The 27,002-nt window shown below is 37.5% G+C and overlaps 1 protein-coding gene across 3 annotated transcripts in view; it reads right to left on the bottom strand.

Moving 5' to 3' along the window:
* The window catches only part of AK5 (adenylate kinase 5), a 265,354-nt gene extending 238,627 nt beyond the window's left edge, over positions 1-26,727 (bottom strand). The window contains exons 1-5 of one of the 3 annotated variants that reach the window (XM_079129025.1): positions 26,229-26,727; positions 22,427-22,613; positions 15,754-15,921; positions 9,184-9,353; positions 8,965-9,078 (exon numbers count right to left, since the gene is read on the bottom strand). In XM_079129025.1, coding sequence (XP_078985151.1) covers positions 8,965-9,078; positions 9,184-9,353; positions 15,754-15,921; positions 22,427-22,613; positions 26,229-26,288 — 699 coding nt within the window. In that variant the 5' untranslated portion in view covers positions 26,289-26,727. The remainder of the gene's footprint in view (positions 1-8,964; positions 9,079-9,183; positions 9,354-15,753; positions 15,922-22,426; positions 22,614-26,228) is intronic. The other 2 variants (XM_079129024.1, XM_079129023.1) reach the window with 2 other exon arrangements.
* Positions 26,728-27,002: the final 275 nt, after the last annotated feature.

Raw genomic sequence — 27,002 nt, 5'->3', positions numbered from 1 at the left:
TGATGAGAAGATGTTCTCTGAAAATTAATGTCTGCCTATCTATAAAATCTATATTGAAATTAAACTGAATTTCAACAGATTTTTACGGGTCTGCAAAATTGATAATAAATTCATAAAGAAAGGTAAATGTAGAGGACTAACCAACTTAGAAGAAGGAGTGGTATATCAGTCAGCTGTGTGTCACCATAAAAATACCTGACATAGGAAGCTTGTGAAGAGAGGTCTGTTTTGGCTCCTGGTTATGGAGGTTCAAGTTCAAGATTGGTGGCTCCACTGGTGTGGGTCTCTAGTGAGTTTGTCCCATCACAGCAGGAACATGTCAGAACAAGTGCTCACGTCACAAGTCAGGAAGACAGAGGACCACCTGGGATCCCACCGTCCCACCACCAGTGACCTACAGACCTCCCAGAGAACCTCACCTCTTAAGAGACCACAGAACTTTCGAGCTACTTAAACCATAACAGGAGGGGCTTATCCTGCAGATATCAGGATATAATTTAGATTTCTTCAGTCAAAACCACAATATTGGAAATACTTAAACAAACAAGAGAAATGAATAGGGAAATTATAAGTATACCCACGTCTGTACAGGAATAAATCCTTTCAAGGGGGGACAAGATGTAGAAGTCACCAAATGATCTCTGTACCACTGCATGCATTTTTAAATTTCCATTTAAAATATACCATAAAATTCTATCTCTACCTCATGCTATATGAAAATTGATACAAACAGAATAAATATCTGAATCATCAAAGCAGAACTAAAAATAACTAGAAAAATATGGGACATTTTTATGAGACTATAGAGAACACTTTCTTAAGCATTAAATACAAAAGTCTAAATGAAAATACTGAGATAGTTCCCAGAGCAAAATTTCAAATTTCCGTAGGGCAAAATGTCTTAAACATACTTGAAGAAGATATAAATAAAAGAAACTATTATAAGATAACAGCAAAGAACTAGTATATGGAACATCCAAATCAATTTTAAAAACTCAGACAATATAATAAAAAACAGGGTGGTGGGTAAGGTTAATGTTTTAGCAATTCACAAAAGACGAAATACAAATGATCAATAAATACATTTCTTAATGTTTGAATTGACCATAGTTAGGAAAATTCAAATGAAAATAGCAATATAGAAACTTTTCTAATCCATCAGATAGTCTAAAATAAAAAGTGTTGGAATCATGTATTAATGAGTTGTGGGAAAATAGGAAAAATGTAGTCATAAAATTTTAATGCTACTTTTTAATAACAATCTAAAATACAGACTTAAAACTACATGTGTGTGTATTTATATACATTGTACGAATATTGTCTAGCACAGATTTTTTTCTAGCCTAAAATATTCATTTCCAGAAATATTCCTTAGAAATCTCTTTGACATATGTAAAGGGAGATGTACAAAAGGATGTTGGTCACAGCATTGCTGGTAACAGCCAAGATTTTAAAGGAACCTAGATACCTACTAATAAAATATGATATTGAATGTATCATTATGAAACAGGTAGGTCTGCATATACCAATAATGCACAGTGAAAAAACCAAAGTATGCAAAGAGATGAAGGCAATGAGGAAAGAGCAGGAGCAGGCCACTGAATAAGAGGTGGTGCAGCACATAGAAGGTGAAAACGAGAAAATCAGCTCGAGTCAAAGAGTTGACTATGCTGTTAATTACTGTCAGTTTGTGGGTTTTTTTAAACTGGGGGTTTTGTTTTACCTTTTAGAGATTTGGTATAGGTGTCTCGCCCATGTTTTCAATGACAGTACCATAGAGTTCCTACTGGTTTCGACTTTACTGTTTGGTTTACAAATCCCACTATGGGAATCCAGCTTTTCTCCCCATTTGCACCCCATGGAATATGAAATTCTAAACCTTTAAAAAATCACTACCTGGATTTTCACTGGGAACTCTAGGCCATCTAGTAAAATCTTGGTTATGCGGTATGTTTAATTGGTGGTGAAAAGATCTTGGACTTTGTACTCTTGCCCACCTCTATTCCTTTCCCCTCACTAATCTGTTACCACTTTTTAACAATCAGGTCAAAGAATATATTTTTCAGACAGAAGGAAATACTACACAAAGCCCACAAGTATAGCCAGGGTGTCTCTCCCCGCTCTTAAAATGCCAGGCCAGAGACTAGGAGAGCTCAGCTCTTGGGCTGAGAAGTCAGTGGGAAGAAAAGATGACACTATACACAGCACTTATCCTGTGGTAGAAACTGCTAGTTGTCTACCAAAATCTATTTCCTTGCTTCCATAGTAACAGGTCTGTAGGCAGATCCATGATTGATGGCTTGACTACATTTCCCAACCTCCACTGTAGTTGGGATGTAGCCATGAGACTTAAGTGATATGTGCTGCCTGGGGTTTTGGGACTTAGGAAATTGAGCATGTGTCCTTTTGCACTCTCTTCCCTCTTTGAACCAGTTTGAACCTGGCCACGGCAGTGACAAAGCAACCACCACGGATATGTCAACAATGTCTGATGGCAGTGTTGAGCACACTTTGAGAAACCTCTGGGGAATGCCAACATCATTTCTTGCAAGGCCACAGGTCAAAACGATGTTCATACTAAGATGAAGATGTGTGCATTTTCCTACTCTCATTTGTTCACAAAGGGAGAGTGGAGTTTTTCAGTGGCTACTGAAATGTGATACCACAGTAGTTTGAATACAAAAGCAGATATGAAAATCCAGCCCTCTGCTATTAGATAGAAATTAAAGAGATTTACAAATACATAATGTCTCCCTTGTCACTATTTTTTAACTTTTATAAAATATGGCTACTTTTCATAAAAATGTGTTAGTCTTAACTTATGTTCTTTAAATGACTTAATAAATAGTTATAAATTTCTGTTCTAATTTCTCATGTGCTATAAATGAAAGCTTTTGAAGTCCTTAATGACTTCTAAAAGTGTAAAGAGATCCTGTAACCAAAATTTTGAGAGCCATCACCCTTGGGTTGGAGGAAGAACAACAGAAGCTTGCATGTTTGAATGAATGAAGACTGAAGCTGCCCTCCCCTCCTTCACAGCAAGACCACCGTTACAAGAGAAGTTGGCTTCTGTGCTGTGCCACAATCATCGAGTCTTTTTATTGCACTGCCTTGGTTTACTCTAAACAACACAATACTGGAATACTACTATAGCAAAAAACTAAAATATGGCATTGGTTTCCTTAGGCAGTAAGGGCACAGTTATTGTATTTGGTACAACTAATATTGTGATAACTTGGAAGGTAGACTAAGTTCCAGTGGATTTAGCAACACGTTATAAGAAACAGGTAAACTCAAGAAAGAATTGATCAATTTGTAAGCAGATCTAAGTGTATGGTGGGGGACTTCTAGTAATTTAGGACCTCAGAAGTTTGAAAAAGTCAACTGCCTCCAAATAGCAGATGAGGCAGTCATGACTCAGAGTAAGGTAGGATAGAAGAAATAAAAAGAAGAAGAAGAAGAAGAAGAAGAAGAAGAAATAAACATAAAGGAAGGATAAGGAAAATGATTTTAATTCAGAAGTTCTGCGTACTTTTCTAGGTTTGTCACTCCATAATCCCGTCTCTCTCCTGCAGATCTGTCACTTCAAATTCCTGGGAAATGTACCTGTGTACTGTTAATTAAGCCCCCAATAAATAGATTAAGAGTTATGATAAATTGAGAACCTATAATAGGGGACTTTCCAGAGTTCTCTACTGATCAGATAATGAAGATATCAGCCTGAGGATCCTGAAAATGACCAGACCACCATAGCCCATTTTGAGATCACCAGACTGATGTCATTCCTACATACCTTCCCATACTCATGGCCCTCACCAATTTTCCTTTAAAAAGAGAGCCAAGAGTCACAAAAGGCAGCTCTCTCTCTTGAGATGGCCCCCATTCTCCCTTGAAAGTGTATCTGTTTCCTAAATAAACCTGTCTATGCCTCTAATTGGCATGTGCTGAAATTCTTTTCCGTCAGGTAAGCCAAAGATTCCACTGGACCTGAGTTGAGTTCTCCCTTTTCTCTGGGAATTCCTCAGACCCTTCTTTGGAGACACCTCTTCTGTGACAGAAGGACACCCACGAACCCATCATCACCAGAAAAAGAGGTTTGAAGCAAAAGCCAGACTAAGAATGTTGCTTTCTACCCAAGCTTGCTGCGTTAGAGGATCTCAAGGAACCTGTCACCAAAACAAGAAAAGACAGAAATAAAGCAGCTTAATAACTATATCTGAAAAAGAACTATGGATACAGTCACAGGCTGTACTCACTGGAAGCAAAAAGAGCAGAGCCTACCAAATTTTTGAGGAAATAGTTTTCCCAAAGTAAATATTTGTCTAGTCAGAAAAGGCTTGTATTTGTTTTGTTTGCTTTCCAAAATTAAAATAGGTCCCAGGAGGGTGTAGTCTCCCACATGCCACTTTGATGTGGCCATGCAGGGTCCTGAACAAGGTGAGCCTCTCATAGGGCCTGGGCCTCAGAAGGCAATAAGTTAACCCAAATAGCAAACCCATGAGTTACTAAAGGGCTAACTTGCTATGCTGCCAGGGCATGGGTCCTCCGCCATCACAGCCTGACAGGACTTATCAACAGATATGGTTCAGCGACTACAGCACATGTTCTCCATGTTCCCTTTTCTGAATAGAAGCCTTCATTTACTCATCCTGGTCTTGCTCCTCCATAGTTTATCAGTGACAGGGAGGGGAGGTTTAATATATAAGTGGCTGAAGATGAGCTGCCAGATCTGGACCCGATGAAGAAAACTGTACACCATACAGAGATTGTCAGCTCTTGAATGTCATGGTGGTACTTGGGTTGCTTTCCTTGCTGAGTGAGTGCATTCTATGTGTGGAAAAAGGAGCAGCTAGACACTTGTATGGCCAGAGGGGCAAACCGGTAGAAGTTGTGAGTTAGTTCTCCAAACTTTCCACAGTAATGAAGCAATAGCCAGGCACCTGGCTGCCCAGATGGACCATATTTTCTAGTCTTTTTTTCTTTTTTTTAAATAATTTTAACAATTACAGCATGGCTAACTTCTCAACAATGCCACATGAACAGAAGTGATGGATGTCAGCCCCAGATCTGGGATTTCAGACCTTCACATTCTCTTCCCCTCATATGCCATCTGGAACCCATATGAGATGGCAGCCCCACTTCAACCTTACAGATGACAATGACAGCATCCTAGGAGATGGCAGAATAACAACCGGGAAGGAACTATGATTCCTAAATGAACTCAAGAAAAAAGCTGACCAGCCAATCTGGATTGTTCATGTTGAAGCTATTTCCTAAGAGAAAAACATTTCTTTATTCTCTGAGACACTTAAGTGTTAGGTCTTTTCCCTATAATGGCAATACCATCAACCATATATTGCTGACATGAGAAATCCACCTCTTCTTTCACCCTGGACCTGTAAGAATCTAAGAAAAAATTCTGCCTAGGTGCATGTGTGTGTAGGTGCCGACATTTCCTCCAAACAAAAACAAAACCAAAAATAGGAACCTGAATTAAAGAAAAACAGTGAGGAGTGGTGGTATAGTAAATAGATTGTCTTTATTCCTGGCACCAGCCTCCTAAAGCTTTGGGATTTCTGAGTGACAGGAATATCTTCTGTTATTCATAAAGTGCCTTCTGACTGCAATGGGTGTCTATGCTAATGAGGTGACTGGAGGGAGGGCCTAGGTAACCTAAGTATGAGGCTGACTCAAAGGACCAAAGGGGATTAAAGGGGGGGAACTTTCAGCCCTACCACTGACATCCAATGGAGGGAAGAAGGGTGGAGATTAGATTCTGGAAACTGACCAAGAAGTTTAGGGAGCTTGAGAATTGGTGATCACATTGAACTTCTGGGATGGTGGCATGCCTGAAGAGGGTGTACAGACTCTGCACATCTACCCCTATTTCTTTTTTTTTTTTTCCTTAGGTACTGAACTCAGGGACTCTACCACTGAGTTATATCCCTCGTTCTTTGTTCTTATTTTTTAAATATTTTAGATAGGGTATTGCTGAGGCTGGCCTCCGACTTGAGACCCTCCTGACTCTGATTGCCTGATGGGGTGTCTGGGATTTACAGGTATACATCACCATGCCGTCCCACCCATATTCCTTGCCCTTTACATTTTTTCCACTTGGCTCTTTCTGGGTCATGCCCTTTGTAATAAACCAGTAAATACAAATAAAGTTTTTCTTGACTTCTGTGAGTCATTCTAGTGAATCATCCAACCTGTGAAGGGCATTGTTGGAACCTCTGATTTGTAATCAGTTAATCATCAGTGCAGGTGATTGCTGGGACTCACAAGCAGTGTCTGAGGTGGGACTGAGCCTTAATCTGGGGTTCTACGTTAACTCTGATGGTTAATGTTTGAGTTGAATCAGGCTCTTGGACACCCAAATGGTTTCCGAGAACTGGAGAATTGATGCAGCAACCACCCCTGATGTGTTGTCAGAAGTGGTAGCAGAAAAAAATACAAGATACCTCCAGAGCTTCCCTACATAGAGTATGGAGTATCTGGGGCTCACCCCAACACTTAGCGTAGACACCTCAGCTTTGCCTCTGCACCCACAAAACTCCTACAGGATCACCAACCGCAGCACCAACCTCAGGGAGCACTGTACTGCCCACGGGCTAAGAAACTAGGCAGCTACAATGCCAATCTGAGAAGCTATTAAATTTGGATTTTTCAGTGTCAGAAGCATGGCACAGAATAATAAATGCAAGTGACTGCACACTCTACACAGAGGTAGTAGATCATCCTAGAGAATTTGCTGACAGCCAGGTGTGGTGGCAAATGCCTGTAACCCCAGCTATTTAGGAGGCTGAGCAGGAGGGTTGTAAATTAAAGATCAACTTCAGCAACTTTGTGAGATCCTGTCTCAAAATAAAAAAAAATATAAAAGACTGGGGGGTAAAGCACAGTGGTAGAGCACCCCTGGGTTCAATTCCCCAGCACTCCCTCCTCCCAAGAAAGAATTTGCTGACAGGTGTTCCCAAACCAGTACTGTGATCCTTGACTCATTGCACCTATCCAGACTGTAAAAGAACTTCACTGCAAATTACAGAACTCCAAGACTCCACTTCATGTTTCTGAGCCTGAACAAGGCCCAAGCTGGTGATGGCAGGGCTATGTTAAATTGAATGAGAAACTGAAATTTTGATTTAGATTGGATGAAACTTTTTAATAGCTAAAAATGAGATTATCTGTTACAGTTTTATGAGTGATCAGAAGAGCCTAAGTTATTACCTAGGGAACAAGAGAAGTACACAACATAGCATGTTACAAAGCAGTAGAGAGAGAATGGAGGTGTAGCTCAGTGGTAGAGCACCTGCTCAGCATGCTCAAGGCTCTGGGTTTAATCCCAGCACTGCAAAATAAACAAACAAATAAAGCAACAGAGAAAGAATTGAGTAGGTTCGTCTGCTTGTGCCTACCAAGTGCAGCTCATTGAATTCCTGGGGTGGACCAGATTTAGTTGATTATGCTTTCTGCTTGGCTGTTTTGCTTAGTCAAGAATCACATGGACTGATTACTACAACACACCCATTTGCAGAAATGATGTGGCAGCAACAGTAACAACAAAAAAACTGATGATATCTGTCCAGTTTTCCTCTCCTCAGAGAGGCCATAGCAAATAGACTAAGTCCTTAAACTGAGTGAACCTCACTAAGGTGATAGGGAAACCAGAGGAGAGAAAGATATTTCCAAACAATAGGTGTGCCTGAAGAATGAACTGGAGTGCTCAGAGATGCTTTGCCATGCTACCTCTGGCCTTGAACTGCCTAACTCCAGGTTTCTTTTATATGAGACTTACTCCTTATTTTACCTAATCTTGTTTCTGCAATATATTAAAAACTCCTTCAACCAAATAAGAAAAGGAAAATAAATCTGTAAAAAAAAAAAAAAAAAAAAAAAAAAAGGGAGAAGAAGAGCAGGCAAATTCACATAAGAAAGAAATACAAAAGGTTAGCGAGTATACAAATGTATACCTACCTTGAGAGTAACCCAAATAATGTAAATTAAAAAAAAAAAAACAAAATGCCACTTCTTAATTTCAGGTTGGCAGACATTTTAAATAAGGATTCTCTCTGGTTGAAAAGGGTCTGGAGAAATAGGTATTCTCATTCAACATTGATGAGACTCTAACCTGGGAGAGTGTTGTTGGAGGACAGTATGGAAATAGGTGTGAATATTTAAAATGCATTTATATATGAGCAAGTGCTCGTGTGTGGATGTACTTGTGTGTATATGTGCATAACTCTAGAAAAAAGCCTGGAACAATATATAACAAATTTAACAATATTTTTATTTTTCAGGAGTAGAGAGGCAGTGGATGGAAAGAGGGTGTTAATGAATTTTCACTGTTTATAGCAGGACTAAAATTTGTATGGCCATATATTACTTTTTAAATCCAAAATATTTAAGGAAAAATCAATCACAGGAGCTTTATAAACATTAAACGGATGTACAAAATATTTTATTTATTTCCCTTTAAATACATGTAATAGGTGTTGAGCAGGCATGGTCTATTCAAATTTGAGTAAATTTTGGCAAACGAACCCCATCTTACTATAGGTAAGAAGTTCAAGACTTTACACCTAATTTGGCAAGAATGTAAGTACAAGGTGATGTTTTTATATCTCTGGACATTACTGAAGAGGGCTTATTTTTAATAATTAAGTATAAAAAAGCAATCTGAGGAGAAGTCTTTTGAAATAAAGTTTAAAGAACTTTGCATTTTTAATAAAAATAATAAATTCTATTATTAGTTTTTTCTATCTCTTTTTGGCAGAGAAGACAATCTTCAATTTTTAAGCATTTGCCAAGGAAATAACCCTCTGCCAACCCATACTGATAGATTTGCTTGTTCCAGAAAAGAATTCATTAAAAAAAACAGCGAGTCTTCCAAGAAATCTTCTTTTTTATAATCTGAAAATTTTAAGCAAAAAGTAGGTCATTTAAAATATAAAGAGACATTCTTACTTGGTCCTCAAAAGACAGAGCCTGGGCAACGTCTCTTGGAAATCCATCAATAACAATGCCCTCTTCGTCGGGTATTTGCATCAATTTTTGTTTTATCTCTGTGATGGTTGTTTCCTTTTATAAATAAAAAAAAATGAAAAAAAATCACAGTTAAACTTAGAATATTCATAACTGGTACAAAAAATTTTTGCAGAATAGAAGCAAATTATATAACAGTACCTGTGGGGCCAATTCTCCATTTGTAATTATCTTGGCAATAAGACTCCATTTCCTATTGCTGCTGGTGCTGTGGATCTTCTTTCTTAATAATTCTCCCACTGAAATGTACTGGAATCCATACCGTTCTGCAATTTTCAAACTTTGAGTACCCTTTCCACTTCCTGGACCACCTGTTATTCAAAAGAGGCAAAATGGTGACCTTAATGATATAACAAGAAACACCTTTTCATACAACTCTACTTTCATCTGAGATGAGGGTTCTGGGTCACCAGTAACAGGGTGGGTAGCTGTTCCATTTGTGGCATTCTCAGTGCTACTTTTGAATGCAGAGCAAGTGCAGACTTATCCGAGGAAAGGGTGCAGCTGTCTTGACCAACTGTATTAGGTGAAAGACACTTTTTTCCCTCTACCTATCTTAGTATATAAATAATTAGGCTAGGGATATACAGTTCAGTGGCACAGTGCCTGCTTAGCATGCACAAATTCCTGGGTTCAATTCCCAGCACACAAATACACCCACAAAATTAATTAAAAATTTTGTTGAATAATGCAGTTAATAGAAATTGTGATTATTTTTCTATGTAAAATCTGATAGTTTCCCCCTCTGTAATCAAAGAAAAACCAATGGGACACAAAAGACAATGATCAAAATAACGGAACTGTGTTTCAGGCCAACAAAGAGTTACTATGTAATTTGGTAAAATGTAGCAATTATTTTTAAACCAATGCACACTGTTAAACATGCCATTTAAATATTTTTTTGAAATCTGCACATGCATGTCCTTGCCTTATTTCCTTTGAATTAAAAATTTTATGCAAAGAATATGCACAGTGAATGGAAACAGTTCTCAAGATAGAAAATATTCATAGAACTAATAATTTTGAGTTTGTGACACATGTATATGAAATACTAACTTACTGTAACATAACTGAATATTAATCATCTTTTGTTTTTAAAAGTAATTGCCATTTACTTTTTAAAAATGAGTAATAAAATAATCACAAAATATTAATACATACCCAAGATTTTATTTTCAATATTAGGTTAATTTTTTGTTAATTTATATGTGTAAACAACCTAGACAAACTAGAATCCAGAATCAGAATAATTTTAAAAATAAAGCATATAGCAGTCATCCCAATCTGTAATTATTTGATGGCAGTATCAAACAAGATATTTTCAGAGACTTATGCATACATAATTGAATGAAGGCAAAACATTTAAAAAATTTAATGCCTAATAAGTAGAAAACACAGGGTCAATACTCCAACATATTGGCACAGGTAACAACTTCCTTAATAAACTCCCAAAGCTCAAGAAATAACACCGAGAATCAATAAGTAGGATGGCATAAAATTAAGAGACTTCTGCACAGCAAAGGAAAAATTAAGAGCATGAAAAAGGAGCCTATGGAATGGGAGAAAAATCTTTGCCAGGCAATCTTCTGACAGGGAATTAATATCCAGAATACATAAAAAACTCAAAAAACTTAACATTGAAAAGTCAAATAATCCAATCAATAATGGACAAAAGATCTAAACAGACATTTTTTGAAGAAGAAATACAAATGGCTAAAACATATATGAAAAAAAGGTCCAAAATCCTTAGCAATCAGAGAGATGCAAATGAAAACTAAACTGAAATTTCATCTCACCTCAGTCAGAATGGCAGTCATCAAGAATAGGACAACAAATGTTAGAGAGGATGTAGAGGAAAAGAAACAAAGGATTGTAAATTAGTGCAGGCACTATGGAAATCAGTATGGAGGTTCCTCAAAGGACTAGGAATGGAACCACTTATGACTCAGCTATCCTACTCCTTGGTATTTATCCAAAAGACTAAAATCAACATACTATGGCGATATACACATTCCAACGCTATAGTAGTGCAATTCACAATAGGCAAGTTTTGGGACCAGTCTACATACATATCAACAGACAAATGGATAGAGACAATGTGGTATATATACACAATAGAGTTCTACTCAGCTATAAAATATGAAATTGTCATTTGCTGTTAAATGGATGGAACTGGAGAACATCATGCTAAGTGAAGAAAGCCAGACTCAGAAAGTCAAAGGTTGAATGTTTTCTCTCATATGCAGAAGCTAAAGAGAAAGTGAAACAAAGTAATAAAAAAAATAATAATAATACTAAAGAAGGGATTGCAGGAAAATAGAAAGGAGATCAATAGAGTAAAGGAAAGAGATCAAGATGGAGGGAAGAAGACAGGAAATGGGGAAGTATCAGGATATAAAATCTACCAAATTTTGCTACATCCATGTATGAACATACTATAATGAATCCTGCTTGTATATTATAATTCACTAATTAATAAAAATAAAAATAATAATAACAATAGAAAGGAGATCAGTAGAGCAAGCATATGGGGAGAGTGGAGGAGAGGAAAAGGAAAGTAATGGGGAAGGAGATTGTTCAAATTATATTATTTCCTTGTACAAATATGGCATAATGAATTCCAATATTATGTATAATTATAATGCATCAACAAAAATATATTTTAAAAATTCAATGCCTAATAAGTAATGAAGTGTTTTGGTAATATTCATTGAAACATAGTTATAATTATTAAGCAATATTGAAATGAATTGATAAAGAATGTGGTATATATATATGATGGAATATTACTCAGTTTTAAAGAAGAATGAAATTATGGCATTTGTTGGTAAATGGATGGAGTTAGAGAATAGCATGCTAAGTGAAATAAGCCAAACTCAAAAAACCAAAGGCGAAATGCTTTCTCTCATATGTGGATGCTAATTCACAATAAGGTGGGGGGCATGCTAGGGAAGAATAGAGTTACTTTAGGTAGAGGGGAGTGAAGGTAGAGGAAGGGGTATGGGGGCAGGAAAGATAGTAGAGTGAAACACACATTATTATCTCAGGTACATGTATGACTGATGTGATCCTACAATATGTAAATCAGAAAAATGAGAAATTATAAATTATAAATGCATTCTACTGTCATATATAACTAATTAGAACAAATAAAAAATTTTAAAAGAGAATAATAATAAAATTTTAAAAAGTGAATTCATATTTTTCCTACTAATACCAAAGTTTTTGTATGTTAAAGCTGTTTTATATCTAAGCATTTAATAAGTATTTTTTATTCTTTCAAATAATATAAGTAAAACAGAAAGGTCCCTTTTAAAAAAAGTTTTTTTTAGTTGTAGCTGGACACAATACCTTTATTTTATTTATTTATTTTTAATGTGGTGCTGAAGATCGAACCCAGTGCCCCACACATGCCAGGCAAGCATTCTACCACTGAGCTAAAACCCCAGTCGCAGACTGTTCCTTCTTTTGTAAAGAAAATTTCAGAGTGTGCAGATTTGGCTAGCAGAATTCTAAGATCAACTAATACAACAGAACCATTTTTGAGCCCCAGAACCAAACAATGCACCAAATTAAATCTAGCATTCACTTTTTTATTGCTTTATTAAACTTAGTATAAGAATTTGTTAACATATTTGACCATTCTTTCTAAGATAACATGCCTTCTCTCTGAGTAGACTTAATATCATAAACTAACTCTGCTTCTATTAGATTAAATTCTTTGAAATTCAAAAGTAAGTTCTGAGCCAGGTGTGGTGGTGCACACCTATAATCCCAGTGGCTCAGGAGGCTGAAGCAGGAGGATCACAAGTTCAAAGCAAGCCTCAGCAACTTAGTGAGGCTCTAAGGAACTTAGTGAAACCCTGTCTCAATCCCTGGTACAAAAAAAAAAAAAAAAAAAAAAGTAAGTTTTGGTTCCAAATAGCTGCTTTTGGCCTATGACCAGAGGCAATTCAAGGATTGGCTTGAAAAAAAAATCACATGACCAACACCATTGACAAATGCAATTGGATTTAATCTGAAAAAGCAAAATTCGGAATATAGGTATTTCCACACTTGATCACTTGATCTCAGAAACCGTCAAATTCAGAACCTACAAATTCCTTTGAATTTAAAAAAATCAAATACTTCGAGAAAGTTATGGAAACTTCAAGGAAAAATTTTTATTTTGTTAAATAATGGAGGCAACAGCAGACAACAACGACAAAAAATAAGACTGACAGAATTGACAGAAAATAGCATTAATGTATTGGATGAATTTGATTACTGAAACTTCCTAACAAATTAATTTTATTTCCTTCTCTCTAAAGCCAAAATGAGCTGTTTTGTTCTACTTATCTCTAATTAGTATTGATATCAACTCTGAGATTATTTTTTTGTAAATTAAACCTTTATTTTATAAACATTTTCCTTTTTCCTTTCTATATTGGCTTGCATTTTCTGATATTTTATCTTGAACTTTTTTTTTATTGTAAACAAATGGGATATATGCTGTTTCTTCAACTCTGAGATTTTATGATTACATTAACATAACGGGAACTTATATCTATACCAAGAAGGCCAAGTTAAAATAAAAAATCTGTAGTGCCAGAAGGGAAATTTTGTTTATTTAAATGTAATACTATGTAGGCCTCTGTAAATTTCCCCACATACATTTTTCTGGATGGAATAAAAATTTGTGAGATTCAGGTACAATTATTTTGCAATTCTCCAGAAAGTCTTAAAATTGCTCTAGTTTTCTTAGAAAAATTAAGAATTGCCTTTCCCTCCCTTGTCTCAATCATTTAAATATTATTTATACTTATTGGTTCTGTATCACTCTTTTAATATGCAAAATGTACAGCATGTAAGTATGTAATCAGCATCAAATCCTAAAGGAGCAAGTTGCTTTCACCAAACAAAAAACAACTGTAAAGTGGGAGAGATTTGATGGTTTTATACCTTCTCCAAAAATTTCATTTATTGAAATATTTTAGTCATTTTCACGTAAAATTCACAATGCACAAAAAATTATGTATGTGCCATTTTACACAAGAGAAACTTGGTCTTATATCATTTTCATGGACAATCAAACTTTCATTTGTTCATCTTATTTATAATCACCAATAACTTTACTAATAGTAACAAGGAAAACAAAATTGAAGGAATGTATTCAATCCACCTTTAAACCATGCAATGGTAAGAGAATTCCATTACACTTTACCTGTAGCTCTCTTTTAGTTATTTACTTGTCTTCTAGGTAAGAACCCCAAATTTCTAGACACAGAAAAGTATTCTATTTCCTAAAACAGAGATTTATGGCATAATTTTGACTATCATAAGCCATAAGAATATTTTGACTTTAAAAATATTTTTTTTAGTTGTAGATGGGCACAATACCTATAAATTATTGATTTATTGTTATGTAGTGCTGAGGATCAAATCGAGTGCCTTACACATGCTAGACAAGCACTCAACTCCTGAGTCTCAACCCCAGCCCTATTTTGACTTTTTTTGAGAGCTGATTTCTTCTGCCTTTTCTTGCTCTGTTTGTTGTTGTTGATGTTGCTTTGGCTTGTTTGCTTATTTGCAATGCCCTGGGATAAAACCCAGGGTCTTGTACCTACTAGGCAGTCTCTATAGAGCTACTACATCCCCAGCTGATTTTTAACCCTCTTCCTGCAATATTGTCAACAATTCAGGGAGAAATATATTTGTCATTTCACTTTGCAATGTACAAATTTCACTCCTCTAGTTTGGTCAACCTAAGTTCTAGCTGTAGCTCAATTGTTTATGTGCATGCTTTTATCCTAGTTGGCATCTTCACTATGTTCTCCAGAGCACTACTTCTCTGCATGGGGGCTATATACATTTAGTTCTCTATTCATATTTACTGGTTAGAACAGCTTTGAACATTTCCCACTAGATATTTGCTTTTGATCATCTCCATGAAAGCCCAGTCAAATTGAAACTGATATAATGACTACACATGCTACACAGGGTTCTTCATGATTTTCATAGATTTTGAGAAAGTTAGAATTTACAAGAGTGAGAAAAAATGCATTTTGCAAACTACTTAAAACATTTTCATTATTCCTTATGAAATGTCATCAGGCTGATATTTTTTATATTCAACATAAGATTCACAGAGGCAATTTTTTAAATGAATGGTTATCTTTGTTATTTTGGCTAATAAGCAAACACTGTTCTCTTTATTTGATTGTCTAATCACATGGAAACAGATTTTATTGTAGGTACCAGTTTGCCATAAGGTAGCTCATTTATATGAATCCCTGCCAACATATTATTATTTATTTTTCCCTCTAAAGTTAATAGTGAATAAAATTTCAATTTGCTGATTTAAAGGGAAAAAACATCATATTTAGAAAACATCTAATGTACTCAGTTATTTTTATTAAAGATTAGATAAATAAAACCACAGAGCAGTAAATTTTGAAGAGATGCTTTGAATTCATTATAAAGAATTGCTATGACATTGTAATGGAAATCTAAGAAAATTCAATAGGCATTAGGTGATACAATCATGACAATTTATGTTTTATTAAAAATTATTCTAAAAATATTTCCATTTACTGTCCCTTGGATTTTTTTCTATGCCTTGTCATTATCCAACTAAGCACTTCAAATATGATACATAATTGTCATTTTTTGAAAAGTAAAAATATAAACAAAGTTAGCAGTAGTGGAGAATTTTGCTTTCTGTTCTCATACCTATAACAAGAATGATTTTTGGACGAGGTCTGGTAGGATCAAAAACCTCATACTCCTCAATTAACTCTGCAGTCTCAGAGAGATCCGTGTCACTTTCTATGGAGAATTGATGGATTGGAGGGAGCCGATCATACCGCCGATATGGAAAGTTTGAATTTTCAGGCATTACTGCAAAAGAGTAAGACAACTTTGAAAAGGAAAAAAAGCATAATAAAATACTTCTCATATTTAACCTAAGAGTAGAGGAATTTTATTAATGAGACTTTCTAAGTGGTCAGCAAACTTTTTTGTGAAGGCTAGACAGCCAATATTTTGCACTCTGAGAGTTAGGTGATCTTGTACTCCACTCAGTCATGGTAGCATGAATGCAGTCATATACAATATGTAAACAAATAAGTGTTCCAATAAAACTTTATTTGTAAAAAAAACATTGAACTGGACTTGGCCACCCCCCTCCCAACCTAGAGGGACCTTCTCAGACACTGCCTAGTCTTGCTTAGTAGGTTGTATATATCCTAGCCTCTGCAAAATGTGTTTTCAAAAGTTGTGCAGTACAAAACCATTTGCAGTTGCCCATGCAGCCAGTGCTTATGCATCATACATTTCATTCATTCTATAAATATATGTGTACTCACTATGATCTAGGAACCCTGGAGGTCCAGTGGAATGGTTTGGTGGCATAATGAACAAAAAGTTAGGGTGCTGTTGCAAGTCAGGTGGACAGGTGCAAGCAATTTCTATATGTGGAATGTTTTCAAGATCATTTACTTTTATTTTCCCAGTATTTATTATATTTAATTTAATTGACTTAAAGATGTAAATATGATGATTTAAATTTATATCTATGACAGTAGCACATATGTGCCATTTATTGACAGGCATGTTAATGTATTGAGGGTGATTCAGTAGAAGAATAAGATGTCATCTTGTCTCTTCAGTGCTTATAAACTGGATCTCATATGCTTATATTTGATAGCTGTGTGCACACTAGGTAGAACTGCTAAAATGAAAACCTCTCATGGTAAATACCACAGTAGATAAATGAATGGGTAAATCCTCTTGGGCTGGAGTGGTAGAAAAGGACTTCCAAAAGAGGTAGGACTAGAATTTTGAAAGAAAAATGCAGAGATAAAATCTAGAAAGTTTATTTCAGTTGGTGGGCACAATACCAAGATTCAGAAATACAGCTGACATATCCAACAGGACCAGAAACCAGACCTGATAAGCCCAGATCAGGCAATTGTCAATACATAGTTCATGGCCCATGTTCTTCACCCCATGTGTCAGTATCTCAGGAGGCACAGAGAAGCCCTAACTACCCAAACAGCCCCTGCACAAAGAAGAAAAGAAATCACCTGGCTTTCCATGAGGGGTTCTACTAGGGTGGCTACTGTATTTAAACAGAGCATAATGCTCACATCTCCTCAGGAGTATCAGTCAGATCTTTCCATTCTCTGTCGATAAACTAAATGAGACCGTTGATCACCACCCCACTGGGCTCAGTTTCGTTTCATGAAAGGAGTAGGAGTCTACAGATGACAGTGGATAGTCCGCAGAAAATGCTGGGAAAGGCACTGGCCACAGCAACCTGATCTGGCTTGAAGTTCAGTTGCTTTAGCCAACACAAGGCCAAACTCTAAGTGTTATCCTTGATTACTCTCCTCTCACTTTTCACATCTATTCCCATAGAATTCATCACTAAACCATATTCCACATATATGTTCTTTTCTCCATCTCTACTACCATCTTTTACTTGGACTACTGAAACAGATTCTTGATTGCACTGCCTGCTTCCACATGTACCCCTCCAATCTATTGCCTGAAATGTTCCTCCTCTGTTGGTCCCCTGGCTGACTGGTTGTCATTCACCTCAGCTTAAATGCCTCCTCTTGTAAGAGCACTTTACTGACTTTTTAATCTAGTGTAGCCACCCAGTGAATCTCAAGGCTATCACTCCAATGCTCTTCACCAATTGAGAATTTTCTAAATTATTCATGGTTTTTCTTCTACTAGATTAGAAGTTCCACAATAGCAGGGACCTTACCTATCATTTAGAACTCTGCATCCCTGGCATCTAGTACTATGACAGGTATCCAGTGTCCAATAAACATTTGTTGCATCCATAACAAAGAGAACACCTTGCTGATATAGTTTTCTATAGAGAAAACCCAGAAGATTAGATGGGTAGGTAGAGTGTGGCCATAGCGTGAAGAGCATTGAATGTCAAGGTAAAAGGTTTAGCTTTCATCTGTTATAAATTCAGCAGAGCCACATCAATGTTTATAGCAGAGCAATTCACAATAGCTAGATTGTGGAACCAACCTAGATTCCCTTCAACAGATGAACAGGTAAAGAAATTGTGGTATATATACATAGTGGAATATTATGTATATTAAGAAAGAAGACCAATATTATGGCATTTGTAGATAAATGGATGGAATTGGAGAATATCAATAAGTGAAATAAGCCAATCCCCAAAAACCAAAGGCTGAATGTTTTCCCTTGATAAGTGGATGATGATTATATAATGGGGGTGGGGGTGGAGGGTAAGAGAAGAATGGAGGAACTTTAGATTATATAGAGGGAAATGAGAGGTGGGGATATGAAAAATGGTGGAATGAGACAGACATCATTACCCTATGTACATGTATGATTACACGAATGGTATGAATCTACATCGTGTACAACCATAGAAATGAAATGATGCACCCCATTTGTGTACAGTGAATCAAAATACAGTCTGTAAAAGATAAAAAAAAAAAAATCCAGCAGAGGTTCTCGGGTGAGGGACACACAATTTTAGGAAACTTAATCTCATGGTGGCTAGAACAGATTTTGGTAGAGAAAGACTAAGCAGAAGAGCAGCAGGTAGGAGGCTATTGAAGTAATGCACAGGTGAGAAATGAGGGCTTGGACCAGAGTAGTAGTAAGGGAAATGGAAATGAGAGACAGCATGTAAATACATGGTTCAGTATACAAGAAATGAAAGGGGATGATGGTTCACCAACAATTTCCAAAAATCTGCATTTCATGTAGTATTATTCTTCTGCCCTATCTTCTGTTCCAGAACTACTGGACTTCTTTTACTCCTGACCATATCACATCTTTTTCAACCTCAGGAACTTCTGTTCCTGTTCCCAGGCACTCTTTCAATCTCCTCTGTCCTTCTCCATTCATCACACACTCAACTTTCTCTCAAGTACTAGCACATCTCTTCTCACACGACACTTACCTTGAACCTAGGCTGGATCCAGTTCACTATTCAGCTCACTGGTCCAGTTCACATCATATGGTATTTTCTGTAGCACTCATTGCTATAGGAATTATATTTTTAATGCCTGATTTCACTGCCGTATTGTAAGCTCCCTGAGGGCAGGTGCCATGTCTGTTCTTTTTTGATGGCTACAATGAGTCCTAAAAGAATATCTGGCACATAGTCATCTCAGGAAATGCTTATTTTATTGCACAACTGATGCACTGACTGATTTCATGGAAATAGGAAAAGGAGATGTGAGTGGCAGTTTTAATGCAAAAAGCGTGTATTTGGTTTTCAACATGTTGAATATGACAACGAGATATTCCAGAAGATATCTATGGTAGTTTGCAACTAGAATTCTTATTCGTAGATTATTATCTGTTCAGTTATATGTATATGGCAGGAAAAAAGGATGCTTATCTTACATTCAACATGTTAAAGAACTGTTAGTCAATAATTCATCTTTGCTTTATTATGTTCTAATTTAGGAAAGCAATATGCTTAGGTAATGAAAATGTTTTATGTCATAGAACACTTTTTGGGATAATTATATGTTAGCTTATCTACATCAATATTTTTGCAAAACTCTCATGAATCACCTATTTTTGAAAATCATCATTTTTTTAAAGTTACTGGGAAGTTAGCAATTTTGTTGAATTTCATAACCTAGAGCACAAATTATAGCTAAAACTAACAAAGCACAAATGTGTAAAGTGTTTCATAAAATAAAATTTTATTATTACAGGATAAATCAGTTTAGAAAACAATTTCTATCTTATAGCACATATTCTAGTAATAGGACAGTAGAATGTAACTTTCTTGTCACCCTAATACATAGAAAGGTTCTATTTGATTATTAATGAAAAGACCTCTGGCTTGAAATCTGGTAAAGCATTAGAAGGTATGGAAATGCTAAAATTAACAAGCAATTTTATTTTGATGAGTTAAACCTGCCATATTAGTTTATCTTACTACCTCAGGAGTTCCAAAGTGGTTATTTGTGAACCCCAAACAATCCCATAGATGTTCAGCACAACATTTTTCTAAAGTTTCTACTCGACTGCCTTGTTCTCTTCTCTGGTTTAGTCCTCACTGTTCTCTAGTACACACTTAGCCTGCCTAGTGTCCATGTATTATCCATCCAGCCAAGAAGCAGTATCAAGGCTTAATTGTATTGCCTGTACTTTTTATACCCAGTCTGAAAGCAGCTTGTCAATAACTGAAGGTCATAACCGCTTAGATTTAATTCTTAAAATTTAAAAATATCTTAGACTAAATCCAGAAATATCTGAAGTTTTAATAGTGCTTTAAGATTTAGGAAAAGAGTCCCCATTTTTACCTTACTTGATCTAACAAGGGCATGAAGTATGTCTTTAACATTGGGCCAGATTCTATGAGCATGATAACACCTCAGGAAGTAAGCTAGCCATTTGGGGAGGTGTATAAACTTTAAAAGCCCACTAAAATATATTTTTGCTCACCCCAAAGCAATAATGTACAAAGTGTGCTATTGCAGTAACTGGCTAAAGTTACTCTGGTGACTGCAGACCACAGAGGTACCAAATCTAAACTGTGTGTATGCAGTTTGAATTGGGCCCCCAAACTCCAATTCTGTTTACTCCATACTCTGTAACTACACTGTTCTTAGTGAACCAGAAACCTCATGATTTATAAAGAGTAAATTTTTCAACTTGAAAGTGACACCTGTTATTAGTCAGGAACTGGGTCTAAGAGTAAACTCTATGGGAAGAATAAAAATAAAAAATGGAAACATTCAGAGCAAATTTAATTTTTGTAAGCACATGAAGACATGACCTCAACCTTAGGACTTACCATAATGACATGGTTTATTATGTAGTGAGGGATGTTTTACCATCTATCTAAGATGGATTGTTATGAGAAACCTTGTACAGTGATGAGGTCAACTGTTAATTCTGAGAGCTAATTATTATTATTATTATTAATTATTATTATTGGTATTGGGGATTGAACCCTGTGGTACTTCACCACTGAGCTATGTTCCCAGCCCTTTTTACTTTTTATTTTGATACACAGTCCTACTAAATTGCCCAGAATAGCCTTGAATTTGTAATCCTCCTGCCTCCACCTCCTAAGAAGGTGGTATCACATGCATGTGCCACCATGCTTAACTTCTGAGCACTAATCTTATTACCTTATGGTCACAGCAAATTATTTTCTAATTATTTCTTGTTTGGGGGGGATTGTTAAAACATTTGAGATTCTGAAGTTAGTTTTAAATAACAACATCAGATATCTCAGTTGTTCTTCAATGACATTGGAAAATTTGGTAGGGAGTCATATCACCTTTCAGTAAAACCTGGCATTACCTAGCATTGATTCCTGCATAGACAGGAAAGGACTCTCCTGCCTTTTAGCACTGTTTCTGAGGAAATGGTATTTCTACTTTTCATCTGCTTGTGCTTCTTAAAACTTAGCACACCATAACTTTTTCCCACACCACATTCAAATAAAATCTAAGTGGGTCATCACTGAATAAGGTTAAACAAACTAAGGTTTATTTCCTCTACATATTAATTGCGAATAGAATTATCTCCACTTCAAATTTTGTTGGTTTAGCTGAAAACTTTTTGTGGTATAATTTTTAAAAATAGTTAAAGTTTTGGAAACATAATGATCTTGGCCACTAGAAAAGAATTTGTCTCCCCTGATTGGAATTGATTCTACTTTTTAAAAACTATTATACATCACAACCCATCTAGAGCCTAAAGGGCCAATTGGCTCCTGTCCAACTCATGATTTTGATAAGTACATATTTTAAAAAGAAATACCAACCAATCTTCTTGAACAAAGCTCCAGTTCCTAATTATAAATTACTCCTAAAATTGAAACAAGTGTATTTCTTCTCCTTTTTACAGCACCCACATGCCTACTGTAATACATTGCATTGGATAGCTGCCTAACAAATCCTTATTGAATTAACTAGCATAAACTTTACATTCATCTATGCAGATGCATTCATATGAGCTCTGGACTTGGAAATATATTAATAAGCTAAATCTCTTTCTAGCTAATGACAAATGGTGAATGGTTGTGTAATAACTACCAATTTTATCAGTATTCTACTCATGTATTTGGGAAAAGCTTACTTGCAATTTAAAATAAATCCATTGGTTTTAAATGTAATTCATTTTGCAAAATAACAAAGTCAGTAATACAAAATTTCATTAAGTCTTTAGCAATTTGCTGGACGATGGTATGTAATTTTGTTTGTCTTATCATGGAGGCGATTAGCATTAGTAGCAGAAAGAGATTAATCATGTTCCAGGGCTTCATAGCCTTCAAGGCATTTATAAATTACTGCTTACAGTCCATATGGCATGTTTTAAAGAGAACCACTCTACCTGCAAACTGTCTATTATTCTACATATACATTACCATTTCTTAGGAAGGATCTTCGTGACTGTCCTCCATTTAGTGGAGGTAAGATCTTCTTCTCCTGGCTGACAAATGTATCCCACTTCACCTTGTCACAGCCACCTAGTTCCTTCACTTTCTGTAAACAACTTTCCAAATACTCTACTGGGTCTTCTGGCTTAGAACACATCAGTCCATTCAAAAGGCTCTGAAATACAACAAAATATATATAAATAAAATATGTTTTAAATCCACCTTCAATAAAATACTGCTATGTCCCATCTCTGAATTCTCGTTTGTTTTGCTCTTTATGTTTATCTTTTAATTTTAAAAAAGTTGAAATTGCACAATTAGGGTAATCCCTTAAGTTCTTGACCAGATCATTTCAGCTCAGCATTCTCTGCCTTTTAAATAATTCAGGTAACTATATAGTTTAGAATAGATGAGTCCTATCAAAGTGAGATGAAATGCAGGATGTAAAAATGCCTGAGGTTTTATCTTACTCCTCATCCTTTAAGTCTCCAAGTCCCAGTTTCTTCCGTAAAATGGATGTAATAATATCTACCTTATAGGGATTGTAAAGAATTTAAAAAATACAATATTTGTACCATGCATAGTAAATACCTGACAGGTAGTAAGCTCCACAACTGTTAGTGGGATGAGATATTACCATCATCGTTATTATCAGGAAGTGCTTCCTGAGACCCTAGGTTGACCTGTGGTCCCCTTCTTCTGTGTTCCATGGTCCCCAGCATAAAACATCATACTTGTTATTTATACTAAAAACACTGGCTGCTGTGTTGCTTGTCTCTTCTAAACTATAAGCTACTACTCTAAAAAATGAGGATAATAATGCTACACAGGGCTGAGAATGCAATGGGTAAACTGGAGCATAAAAGATACAGAGGTCTTTTTATATTGATTTTTCTGGTTCTGGCTCATTGTATAGGAAGAATCTGGGAAGATAAACTGCTATGTCTGGATACAGCATAGATCTCAACACAAACTGGATATAGATGCCCTATTTTTTAGAGTAGTAAATGTTAGTGACTTGCTCAAGTTTACTCAGCTATAGACTCATAGGCCCAGGATTCCAACTCAGTTTCTGATTCCAAACCCTATACATTGCTTCTGTGCAGCCTGCAAAAATATCATAAAATACCAGATTCTCTGTGCCCCATTCATAATCCAAGTACAATATGAATCACTCAAGGTCAGGTCTTTGGGTTTTGACTTTTACTAATGCCTAAAATAGGGGAACATAATCAATTGAAGTTTTCCTGACTGGGAAATGTACATTTCTAGCTTTCCAAACAAAAGTGACCCTCCAAAGGGCATACATATTTAAAAGGAGACAATGGGTTCCACTCCTCGGTCTTCTCTTCTAATAGCCAGCCACTATCACGAATTAAAGTTAACCAGCAAACATTATCATTCAGACTCTGAATTAATATTTTGAGAACTCGAATAGTCTATTTTGACTTTCCACAGTATTCAAATTAATTGCCAAAGCTCTGTTCTAAGGTACAAGATCAAAATGGATCACGTAAAGTTATAAAGAATTTAGAATTCATGATGAAATCTGGAAAAAGTAATTTTTTTGAAAAAATTAATCTAAAAATGGAAATGTATTTCATACATGAACTACTCGAGATATACCATTATCTCATTTAGCCCAAGTGATGTGTCAAATCTGGAAAAATTCTGAAAAGGTCAGTTAGTTATTTCTAATTGTTAGGTGATATATAAATTCGACCATCAGTCGCTTGGCCTATAATGGTGTCTGATATCCACATTTCAGGGTTTAATAGATGCCTAATTGTTGAACTTCACATACCTAGAATATTGTGGTTTTGATGGAGAAAATCCAATTTAGAAACCTAGAGTATTTGGTTTTGCTGTCTACACTCATCACATGGAATACTGCCAGATTTTGCTTCCCGCTTGTACAGTGCACAGTACAGATGCATTTTACTGGAAGGATGGAGCCTTTGAGGTCACCAGCAGTCTCCTTCCATCTTCTTATTGTCTAGGATTGAATCTAAGTATACTAATACTGCATTTCACCTAAGCAAGTTGTCTTCTTTTTCTGGTCTCATTACTTAAAAATGTCCCATTTATATTCAGAAAAGTCAAACCTGAACAAGGAACACCAGCAATTACTTATTTTCATATGTAGCATAGATTTTCATGAACAAACTACCCAGATTCTCTGGGGTTACCTTCGATCAAGGAAGAAAAACAGTACCCATATTTATAAAGAAAAAGGACTACTATTTATCAGTATTTTGCAATCCTACATATTATTTTTAGTATGTAGAAATAAAATTGATCTCAGTAGTAACACCTGTGATTTTAAAAACCTATCAGCTTTTCATCTCCATATTTACTGTTTGAAAATTAACAACAACAAAAACTCTTTAAATTCCCAAACACTCTTAATACCACCTGATTATTTTCACACAGGAATAACACACTTGCTAGATTTGGGCTCAACAGACCAGGTTTGAACTCCGCGGATGGTTTACCTGTAAATCTTGGCTTGACCTGAAAACAGTAGTTTACAGGGTGAGAGAAAAGGAAGATCTGTAATTATGACAGCCCATTTTAAAGACAGTTTGGGAGAATTGGGGCAAAAATTATTTCCCCAAGTGGTGTTTTAAATTCCTCTTAACAGAACAAATCCCCAAACAGGAAAAGTAAAAACTCATGACTTTTAGTTCATCAGTCTATCATTTAAAAAATTTTTTTTAATTAAAAAAAATTTTTTTTTTTAATTGAGAGGCCAGGTTTGCAGTGAATGAATTTCTTCTTTCAGGGCTCTGCCTACTGTGAAGCTAGGCTCTGTTCCATTCTTTTTTGTTTTCTTTCTTCTTCTTCTTTTTTTTTTTAATGTCAGCAAAAGCATTTAGGATTTAGGAATGTTTTTAAATTCAAATATGAAGAGAAGAATAGAAAGAAAACGATCCGACAGAGGATGTGGTTTAGAATTACCAAGGTTCCTTTAGCTCATTTCTCAAGCCTCTTCTCTCACATTCTCAAAGTCCCCCCACCTGCCAGGTCCCTGGTGCAGATGATGCTGTGATGCGGTCTGAGGACAGCAACAGGAGTCACGCCCGTCTCGCCGCTCCCTCCCAGACCCGCTGTCTCTAGGTGGGTTGGCCAACGATGGGGAAAGCTGCAGCTACTCGGGCAAGCGAGGGAAACCATTCCTTCCGAGGCGAAAGGAAACGTGCTCAGGAGTTCATTCACCGAAAGCGCACAACAGCATTGGGTGCCTGCCACCCGGGAGGTAGTGCTGCACTTGATGGGTTAGGCTTCGTTTTTGCATCTTCATCCCTTTCCTCCAAGCTGTCCCCGGGGAAGGCTGCTTTCGCCCACCTTCTTCTTCCCTGCAGGGGTCCAGACCCTTAGCACGTAGACGGCTAGGGTTCTGGACCCCTCTGGTTTTTGCCTTGTTCTGTGCTGGGCGACAATGTACTCACCTGGCCTTACTGCCTCTCGTCCCCAGAGAGCGCGGCCAGGCCGCTTCCTGCAACCCACCCTGGGTGTCCGCATCTGAGGGGCGCGCAGGGGGCAGTCTGCTTTTCAGAACCGGGTCTGGAGACCGAAACTTGATTTGTGAGAGGCGGGCTTGTAAGCCCAGCCATCCGACAGCGACCTCGGCAACCCACGGGAAAGGTGACTACCCTCGGGGCGAGCGAGACTAAGCAAGCGCCTTCACTTCCGTGCCCCGCACGGGGAAGATGTGACAGGGCACAAGTACCTCACCGCAACCGCCCGAGATTCTCTCTCCAGCTCCTCCTGCCCCCTAGCATCTTACCTCGAAAAGCTGAGGGATTTCCCTCCGGGCCAGATACTCCTTGGCTTCGTTGGTGTTCATGGTTGTTCCACGCGTGCCTTGGGGCGCAGGCGGGGAGGTTCCTGGGCTGCGGCCACTTGGGCTGGGGCTGGTGCTGGGACTGGCGGGGTCCGCGCCTCACGGGTGCAGCCCTACCTCTCGAGCGCACTCACGCTCTCTGCCCAGACCAGGGCCCTGCTCTGCCTATCCCCCAGGGGCTGTGGTGTCCGTGCTCCTGTAGCCCCGACTTGGGTACTGGTCCCCGCTCCTGAGCTGCGGGCTCTGAGCAGCGGCGCGGCGGCTTCCCGGGTTCCCAGGCAGCGCGACTGCCAGGGGAGGGGCGGAGGGAGCGGAGGAGGGAGGACAGCGCGGCGGACGCCAGGCAGCAGCCCGCCCGCCCGCCTCCCCGGCTCTGCGCGCTGCGCTCCGCGCCTCCCGGAGCAAGGTCTGCGGCGGCGGCCAGTCACGCTGCGCTGGCGGGCGCAGAATGCGGGGGTGGGGACTGGCGCTAGCTGAGAACTCGCAGGCACACCCCTTCGTGCAGCACCGCCACCAGAGCGCGGCTCTTCCCTGAGCACGCCGCCCGGAGGCCACAGCCACTAGGGGACCAGGTGACCAAGGGAACAGGGTCGGGGTCAGTTGGAACTCGAGATCTTTTGGCTTTTCCAGACCTTCCCCAGACGCGCGCGCGTACACACACACACACACACACACACACACACACACACACACACACACACACACACACACACCCTG

Source organism: Sciurus vulgaris, assembly GCF_902686455.1.
Source record: "Sciurus vulgaris genome assembly, chromosome: 1".
Taxonomy (NCBI): Eukaryota; Metazoa; Chordata; class Mammalia; order Rodentia; family Sciuridae; genus Sciurus; species Sciurus vulgaris.
This window is presented reverse-complemented; position numbering and strand designations above follow the sequence as displayed.